The sequence below is a fragment of the Hibiscus syriacus genome, unplaced genomic scaffold (assembly GCF_006381635.1).
Source record: "Hibiscus syriacus cultivar Baekdansim isolate YM2019G1 unplaced genomic scaffold, ASM638163v2 tig00110387_pilon, whole genome shotgun sequence".
Taxonomy (NCBI): Eukaryota; Viridiplantae; Streptophyta; class Magnoliopsida; order Malvales; family Malvaceae; genus Hibiscus; species Hibiscus syriacus.
Genome location: NW_024062717.1, coordinates 5,995,120 through 6,005,205, shown reverse-complemented (window position 1 = coordinate 6,005,205; position 10,086 = coordinate 5,995,120). Strand labels below are relative to the sequence as shown.

Here is a 10,086-nt window from a genome sequence, read left to right as displayed (position 1 = left end):
AGCAATGTCACTTTCAGCTATGTTTTCCATTTTCTTGATTCGAGGGAGAAAGAGAGAGAAACGCTAGCAAACAAAGTATTTTATGAAAAAGAAAAACACGAGTGCAACCACATTTGGATCGATCCGTTAAGGAGTTTTAGTCAAGATTTGTTTGATTTAATGAAATGTTTTTGAAGAAAACCTGTGAAGATTAACCCTGCAATGCATACCGGAAACAAGAAATGCAAAAGCAAGGCATTAACTATGTTTCCCCCCTTGATGTAAGAGCATTTAGCTGAGGTTGATTGAATTAATAATATATGAAAGAAATGATATAATGGACCCTTCAAACAAGGGGACCTATGACTGAAAGAGAAATGTCATAAGAATCTATGATGATTCTTAAATGAGTGCTATTGTTTTGGTTTTATATATATATATAATTTTACCTTACATTCAATGTCTGATAAACGTTACTTTCTTTGCCGTTGGAGAGGGGGAGGGGTGGTCCAATATATATACATTATATATTGTCTGACTCATTCAATATCATCTCATGACTGGGGATTTTGAAAGACTCAAATCTTCTTTTACCGGACAATTCAACGAATCGCATTACAGTGCCACCAAGTAGCACTACCTCTCCACAATGCTTTCTTTGTCTTCTTTAGGGTATATAAATTTACAGATTCAATGCCAAAGGAAACAGGCGGGAAGTTGGTGCGAGTGCTTTGAATTTTCATTTATGGTTTAGGGAAACATAAATAAATGAGAAAGGACCCTTCCATTTAGCACAAAATGGTAGTATATCAAACCAAAGCCCGTCCACCAACCATGACTCTGCAGTTTCTCCCCATTGTTTTTACATTGTAGCAGAAATAAATTGATATATTAAGGCTTCAACCATGCATCCAGGGGGTTAGGATAGGGAGAGTCATTGACTCTTCATAGGCTTAGGCTGCCCTACTGCCACTCCAGCCCATGTAGGGTTGTAGACTAGCTACCACAGTACCTATAACTAGACAGAGATAGGTAAAATTAATCATTTCTAAAATTTTCAAACAAATAACACTTCAAATGAATTAATTATAGAAATAACTCTTATTTTTTAATATATTGTAAAGGAAAAGGTACGTTATATAGGATGTAATTTGAGTATGTTTTTATGTTAAGTGACACATAATGTCGAGAAAGGGAATACGAATTAAGCGGTGCATCTTCTTACAAAATTAATTAAAAAATCATGTCTTATACTATTTAAAATATTAAAAGTTGAGAAAAATATGTCCTGCAAAATGCGCCTTTCCTCCCCATAAGTTTATGCATTACTCCCGCTTTATTTTCTCACCAAGAAGATTTAAAAAGAAAAGCTTCTAAGAAAATTTTGGAAGGTATGTTATTTATTATTATTTATGAGGTTTTTAGAGTACACATTCATTCTAAAAGTTGTTGCACTCCAGTGAGACCTCCTAATAGATGGTCGTGTTCTGATCGGTGGGATTACTAGTAAATGACATTATATGTATGAAAAGTTATTTGAGAAGATATTTGAAGAATACAATGATGGTCGAATCTGCTTGAGTTAGCTGGATAAAAAAATTTAACACCCTAGAGGAAAATCACTCGAAAGATAGAGGTAAGGATATTCGTCTGTGAATATTTTCTGAAGATCAATTATTTTAACATTTTCTTCAGAGAAATGTGTATATGGACTCATCCGAGTAAAAACGTTATTGTTGGATGCCCAATGCTTCTACAATCGTAGGTGTGGTATCGTCTACTTTTTCTTTGTCTAAGTACTCACGTCTTAATCTCATTCTCTCCCATCCTTAGGTAATTAATTTTTTTACGAGTATATAAGTCACTATTTAAATCACAATCTCGCTCATATTAACGTAAGGATATGTGATTGATAATCAATGAAGGAACAGGAGCAAAGATATGTGTCATATTAATATTATAGTACCTACAATTTTATTTATTAGTTTGCATAGTAATAAAAATATATATTTTTTTGGATAATTTGAGTGGATGCAATATTGTAATCATGACGGTAAGGTTTGCACTTCACCTATTGTTTTGATTACTTTATGTGTATGGTATGCGTTTGTACTCATTATATTTTATACGATTATTGAATGTTATCCGATTGGTTCACGTAGAGATCATTCGTGAATAGAGTATCTTTTTTGCTTTTATCGTAAATATCAATTTTACTAATTCTAATGTAAAAACTGTATTTATATTCAAATAACACAACTGTTTCAATTATTTATCAAACCACAAATTTAAGTATTTATTAACACGACTAATTTTTATCAATTATTTAAATACAAATTAGATAAATACTAATTATCTAAATATATTAAGATTATGAAATAGAAGAGTTCACTAAAACATGGAAAAAATAAAAATACTAATTATTTAAAACTAGACTTATTAAAATTAATTATTTTCTGTGAAGCTTGTATTGTTATTCGTACTTTTTCATTTAATCCAATTAACAAATATTTGATATGCAGGACGTGTGTTAGGAGATGATTGTGGTTTTTATAATTAATTGATTTTAGATATTATTTGTTTAAATAAAAAAATGATATAGTAAAAGAACAGCATGCATAAATGTTGGTGATTGGCAACCAAGAAAATGACGGAAGATAAGAAACTATGTGGTGGATTGACAAGATAATTGCCAGATCAAAGTATGTAACACACATTTCATATTTTAAGCTGAAGTGAGTGAGCTCTACTGAAACGTAAAGGTAACTCCTATTAATTTACAAATGGTTTCACTTGTATTGTTGTTTTTTTTAGTCTTTTACTGCTTTAGGGTCATTGAGCTATGAGAGTGAAGTACACTGCCTTGGGCGTCTGTATAAGGTCTGATGAAAGTTCGTCGCCACCATACCTCGAAAGCCCTCTGAAGATTTGGGCACTTGTCGCCGGCCTTGAGAAAACTGCCCAACCAAGCGAGCAGAATGCTCTGCTGATCCTCTAGAGGCAACGTGAGAATTGTCCTACCAATGCCTTCCTCCACAACTTTGTGATCGAATGACCTGTATCCGTGTTGCAACCAGTTGTAGTCATTGATCAACGGCTGCAACCATGTTTGTAACAACAATTGACTGGTGTCCTTTGTTGGTAGCATTTCCCCTTCTCCAATTCCAACAAATAATCTAGCTGTAATACAACTAACATGGTGCCGAGAGACAATGGGCAGCTTTGAATGTAATGTTGCTAACTCTTGCTGGCTAGCCCACATTAGTGCAAGGTCATCTGCTGATTGCCTGTCAGCCAAAATGTCAAGCAACCATGAGAGATTATCCGCTTCCAGAGCTATTTGTTTGACCACAAGTTCTTTGGTGTCCGTGGGTTTATCGGTCGATTCCGGTTCAGCTGCTCGTTTGAATAGAGATAAGAGTGAATCCAAGCAGCTTCTGCACAATGCATTAACAGTTTCAATGCAGATGTCAGCTGGAGCAGCATAACTTGGGAGGCTATTATTCTCCCTAAGAAGTTTCAATACTATAGACTTCATTTCACGCCGGCCTCTCTCCTCATTACCTTTAAGAACAAGTTCCATTAGATGTGAAATCGTTTCGGTGGGGGGATTACAGACATTAGAAGAGATGCGCTTTAATACTGGCGTGAGCCCAATTCCTTCACCCTGGAGTCGCAAAACTGAAGAGATCACCTTTTCTTCTTCCTCTTCGCCAACCCAAGGAACTGCTTCCAAGTACTCCAAGCATGATTGTATGCACGAGTTAAAGCCAAGTAGTTCAGCAACCTGCAAAGAAGTTCATGACACGGAGCGAGAAATTTCATATCAGAACAAAACTAATTAACACCCACCATCTAGCTTCACATATAGAAAAAAGAGACATTCAACAAATACGTACTACACATGTTGAATTTTTTTGACTAAACAAAATCTTGGATGCCCATCAACATCCTGGTGGATTTTCAATACACAAATATTACATGGCAAAACAAATAAATCAAACCACATCACAGGATATCTTGATTTCTAACCTGGTAAGCATGAAATCCAAGTACACAACCTACGTACCAAAATTTAGGCACATTTATAAGAGGAAAAGAAGGGTATAGACAGATTATATTCGTATGAATTTTGCAGAGTAAATCCAGTAAGAAATATAGGGTCTTAACTCTTAAAGTAACAAATGAGACTCGGAGTGCAGGTATGTCTTTTCACTGGCATTTATCAAGTTCAAAGAGATATATGACAATAGTTGAGTACACTATAACGATTATTATTTACTAAGATTGGAAACATACCAGAAAAGGTATTCTCTGCATGCACAATATAACAAGATTCAGCTCCTAAAAATAGAAGGGCCTTAGCCTGAATGTGCAAATTACCTTGAGAATGCGGAGCACGTGTGAAACACTTTGTTTCATTAATCGCTGCTTCATCTCTTTGCAGTACATCAATCTCACAGTTTCGACATAACTTTTGACGTCCTCGCAGTCATCAATTTCTAGGTAAGACAAATCAACTCCTGTTCAGAAAGTTTATCACTGAGAAAACAGCTATACTCCAATAGAACTTTCTTGTGGAAACTCAATTTCACACAAAACCCTTGCTTCCCAAGTAGAATCAACTTCATATCACTGGTTCCTGGTTCACCGTATTCAATTGCCTCATTCCTAGGCACAAGTTCTACCTTAGGCCTCGGCAACCTCTCCGGAACAATCAATGCACTAATGCCATGATTAACATAAGTAGAAGTTCTTTGATCATCATAAGTAACTACTGATCTTATTGGAGTGTTCATCGGCTTCTTCTCAGTTTGTGGGATTTGTTTCTTGTGAACACAAATATTGGGTGGAGGTAAGGAGGATTTGGGTTTGTTTAGAGGCTTTTGTGATTTGAGAGTCTTTTGGAACACAACAGTAGAGGGACAACACCAAAAACCTTCAGGGGTCACTGCAATTAGGACATCTCTAATATTGGTTTGGCCTTGATCTAACCTAGAAACTCTGATTTCAGCCATTTCCAACATCAACTCAATGCATTATTTTAAGAAAACAGAGCACTGACTCCCTAAGTTAAGAGTTGCTAAAGATTTCTATACAAGAATAAATTAGCTCTTTCCTAACAAAAGACATTTTTTCCTGAAATAAATCTACCAAAAACTGAAAGCACTCCAACTTAAAGCTTTTCGAAGAACATACTTAAGTAATAATCTATAATAAGCATTATATTAGCAAAAGAGATTCTTGAGAGAAAAGCAATTCTTTAGAGATTCTCATATTCCTTACAATAGATCAAAAACCCCAGAGAAAAAAACTGGGAAAATGAAAAGAAACTTGAAACAAGCATAAAAAAGAGTACTTTCTTTTATATCCAACAAAGAGAATCTTAAAAACTTCCAAACACTAAAACTTGACCAAAAGAAAGACTTGTGTCAATGTGTATGTCACGGTTGGGAGAGAGGAGGAGAAGCACGAAGCGAAGGGTAATGGGGATTCTGAAAATGAGTTAAGGCTTGAGCTATGGATTGCACATAGTAAATTAGAGAATTTTAATGAAGATGAATTAAAAGGGGAGCATGTGACTCACATGGTAAAATTAACATGAAGAAAATGAAGGGAAACAAGGGCCTTAGGATAAGCCTAAGCCAAATTAGGAGGAAACTTAATATATTGTGATTAAATAACCATGTACTTCAGAATATAATTTTCATGTGTGAAAAGAATTAACTTTTTATTCTTTTGAATCTATATTCTCTCGTCTACTCTCTCATCTTTTCTTCTCTTCTTCGTCTATTTTCTTCTTTATTTCTTGAGGGTCGTAACAAACTGGTATCATAGCCTATATTCTTGGCCACTAGCTATCTGTTATGCCAAAAAGAAATCAACCTCTCATGGAAACCCTTGATTTTTTGGCAATACAAAAACAGATTGAGGATTTGACGCAGTTAGTGAAGAGCTCAACCGATGACACCAAACCTCCCAAGTGGTGGGAGAATCAAGAACAGCGCATCAGTTCGTTGGAGTCTAGGATGAACACTAATCAAGGGTACGTTGAGCAAATTTTGAGTATTTTAATCAGTGAAAATGATGGGCAGGAAACTAAAAGCCCAGATCATAAACAAGAAAAGACATCGAAACCTTCTAAGGGAGATGTTATCTCTACACAAAGTGTGTATGGGATTTCATCTTCAAGCAAGTTTTTTCAAATTTCTAGAAGAGTCCACAAAGTGCTGAAGGACTTTAGAAGGGAATTCATAGACCAGGAGTTATTTAAGCAGGGTCTTCAAGATTGGGTTTTGGAAACCTATGGTGTGGATGATGTCACAGGGAAGCAGCCCCTTTTAAATTCTCCATTTCTGATTGATGAACTGCACAAGCTTGATCTAGCATTCGAAGGGGTTTTATTTCAGCAACTATTACCATGTTCTCCTTTTGCTTCTAAAGGTTTGAAGGAAGATAGGTATCTTGCTTTGGAAGACTTTCTTCATGTTATTGTAAATGGTATGTGGCGTACATTTTGGCATAAAAGCGGATCAGTGCAATTCACTTTGTTTTGTGTCCGTCATTCTGAATCAACTGACTTATCTGTCATTCAAAACCAGATTTCATAACTCACAACTCTGGTGAAGCAAGCAACGGATGGCACAAAACCTCTTCAATGGTGGAAGGAGCAGGAACGTCGATTGAGTACATTGAAATCTATAATGGAAACGAATTAGAAGTATGTGGAAATGATTTTACAGATTTTGGCTGATAAAAAGTGTGAGCAAAAATATGATAATTCTCATGTGTTCGATAAAATGCTTGTGAGAGTAAAAGATGTTGAATTTCAATCAATCAATAACACCATTTTCCAGCTTCATCAAAATGTTAAAATGGCGAGATCTTCGCAGTTGTTCTCATTGAAAACTCACGGTATATCCCTATCGATTCAGGTTTCTACTCTTACATCGCATGTTTTTTATTCACCCAGACTCTTTGATGGCACAATTCAAAAAGCTCGAACGGTAACGAAACAATTAGTCGGTTCTTCTTCAACAGTAAATGTGAATCAGTTTCCACAGTGCCAAAAATCTGGAAATTCAAATAACCTGAATTTTATAGTTCAATCGATGTTTAGAGAAAATTATTTCATGGTGTTTATGAATGTCAGTGAACGTATCTTAATCATTGATCCTTATGTGTTTCAACTTTTGTTGATGATATGGAGTAGGTTATTTGTTTGGACTGAGCTCCAAGATAAGAGTATTTTCACATTTGGCTCAAAGTCGATGAAAAATGACTATGTTTATCAGTTTTCTGGTGAGTCTGATGATTTTATTGACGAAGGATATGATTCTGGTGACGATTTTCGTAGTTCAATACAAAATGGCATACATCCAGATGTGAACTTGAAGAATGTGTTGACTGGGTTAGTTGCAATTGTAACTAGGCGTAATAAAGGCTCCTCGAGTGTTTATGTGAATCAATAATACCAACGTTTTAATGTTTCATTTTTTGGGTCTATAAAGAATGGGGATACATATTTGTACTCCTCTGTTTATATACTAAGTGTCCCTTCGCTTCTGGATTCGAGTGGGTTAGATTATAACACATATAAAGAGGTTTTGGAATCTGAGCCTCCGGAGTGGATTCTAGATGGTTTTACCACAATTTGCATGCAGTACAGTGCTCTCTTTACTACACTTATACGTGGAAGATTTCATTGCAGGTTTTTTGGAGGGATTTTCTGCAGAGCATGTTCTAAGTGTTCTAAGGGAAGATGCTTACTACCTATTAAATTCTTGCTATGATAGGCTTGATCCGTTGCAGGGTGTTCTTATCAATACCATTAACAATGCTGCGCAAGTAACTAAGCACTATATCATGGACTGGACCTGTACTCGTGGTTGGTTGAACTTGGTAGTTGGTTTGTCCATGGTACATGAGATCTACAAATCATCCAGTACATTAAAAAGCTATTGTCAAGTTGATAGGTCTAATCCAAAGAGATCTATACCATTGGTAATTTTGAAAGGAGCCAAAGGCTTAGCTATTCTAACTATTGTTAAAGTTGGAGTTATTGTTGCATACAAAGTTGGGAACATGTTATTTTTTTATAAAAGAGATGGGTCACAATTGGATTTGTTGTCTGTCCTTGAGACATCTCAGGAGCCATTACTTGAAGTTAAAGATAATATTAACTCAGCTTATTCCTTGAGCGTTGAAGCTGCATATATAAATCTGAAGTTTTCACAGCAGATTTTAGTTAGGCATGGGAATAAGGTTAGTTTCGATGAGCTAAATCCGTTTGTCAATGAAGGCGATGAAGTGGCTTCTGTTGCTTATAGGTATATAAGGTGGAAGCTTGATAATGATATGCAGTTAGATGCTCGGTGTGAGATTCAGAGTGTTGTTGATGTTAATAACCAGAAGTCTTTCCTTACTTTGAATGCACTTAAGGAGTTTGATCACAAGTACGTGTTGATTGGAGGCAGAAGTTGGAGACTCAAAGGGGTGCGGTTTTGGCTACTGAGTTGAAGAACAATGCGAATAAGTTGGCCAAATGGACTGCACAAGTGATTTTAGCCAATGTTGATTTGATGGGATTGGGACATGTTTCGAGGGTGCATCATAGGGATCATTTTAACCATGTGATATTGGGTGTTGTTCGTTACAAGCAATGGCTAATTAGTTGGGATGGACTTCCTTTTTTTGCAACTTGGAAGGATTTTGTGGTCTTGCTATCACAAATTCGATACTTTGATCCTTGGGGACAAGGATCGTCTAAAAGGGAAGGAATTGTCACAGTTGGGAGAGAGGAGGAGAAGCACGAAGCGAAGGGCATTGGGGATTCAAAAAATAAATTAAGGATTGCACGTAGTGAATTGGGGGATTTTGATGAAGAGAAATTAAAAGAGGAGCATGTGACTCACATGGGAAAATTAACATGAAAAAAAGGAAGGGAAACAAGGGCCTTAGGATAAGCCCAAGCCAAAATAGGAGGAAACCTAGTGTATTGTGATTAAATAACCATGTACTGCAAAATATAGTTTTCATGTGTGAAAAGAATGAACTTTTTCTTCTCTTGAATCTATATTCTCTCGTCTACTCTCTCATCTTTTCTTCTCTTCTTCGTCTATTTTCTTCTCTATTTCTTGAGGGTCATAACAGTGTAACCTGGTATCTCCCCTGAAAACCCATCTCAATCTCTTATTTTTAAGCTCGGGATGTCTAAAATGATTGATGAGAGCTCTGGTGCTAAGCATCAAGGGAACCATTCAACAGACTTTGTCCGGGGCAGAATAACGAGTAAAGTGACGCACTTTAAATACTTTTTTGCATAGGAGAAATAACCCACAACAGCTAAAGCAAAAATCAACTAAAAAAACAAAAGAACTCGATACATTGGTTTGGTTTGCTTTTACTTTATCACTGTTTGTGTCCCATATACGCTTTCTATGATTGTTGTTTTACTTTGCCAGCCTTTGCCAATTGCCACTCTGAATATTCTTTTTCCTTTTGTCATAGAAACACTTTCCTAGTCCTATTATAATTAACCAAGCTTCGCTTTTTAAGCTTCTCTCAACATTTTTCTTTGTTCTTTAAGAAATATTTATATTTTCCCAAACCCCATAAATAGTTGTTCTTTTCTGTCTTGAGTTATTGCTTTTATGAGACGCTGATGGATTTTCGATGTAAAATTGAGAATCTTTTTCATCGATACTGGTGGGGGTGAGTCAAATGAGTAATTGCAAGGTGATTTATTTATATGAAATCATGCGATTTTCGAAGCGATCACATGGTATTAAAATCAAATCATCATAGTTAGGGATAGTAAAAAAATCCGAACCCGACGAAGAAAATCGAAAACTAAATTAAACGGGGAAGGGGAAAAACTGTTTATGCTAAACGGGGACGGGTTTGGTAATTCTCGCCCCGATTACTCGGCCCGATACCCGTCCCGATAAATATTAAAAATAATAATTATATATATATATAATATTAATAAATTTAATTTAAATTAAAAAAATATATATAATATTTATATATTTAATTTAATATATATATATATATATATATATATATATATATATATATATATCTGGCCCGATACCCGTTTAAATA

General features: G+C 35.5%; 1 protein-coding gene and 2 pseudogenes across 1 annotated transcript; 2 read left to right on the top strand and 1 right to left on the bottom strand.

The window, feature by feature from the left end:
- Positions 1–2,738: 2,738 nt before the first annotated feature.
- On the bottom strand, positions 2,739–5,207 carry LOC120122478 (annotated as a pseudogene).
- Positions 5,208–5,744: 537 nt separating this feature from the next.
- Positions 5,745–6,883, top strand: LOC120122604. The gene is made up of 2 exons (XM_039141731.1): positions 5,745–6,480; positions 6,582–6,883. The coding sequence occupies exons 1-2, from the start codon at positions 5,847–5,849 to the stop codon at positions 6,731–6,733; spliced, it is 786 nt and encodes a 261-aa protein (XP_038997662.1). The 5' UTR covers positions 5,745–5,846; the 3' UTR covers positions 6,734–6,883.
- Positions 6,855–8,499, top strand: LOC120122748 (annotated as a pseudogene).
- The last annotated feature ends 1,587 nt before the right edge of the window (positions 8,500–10,086 follow it).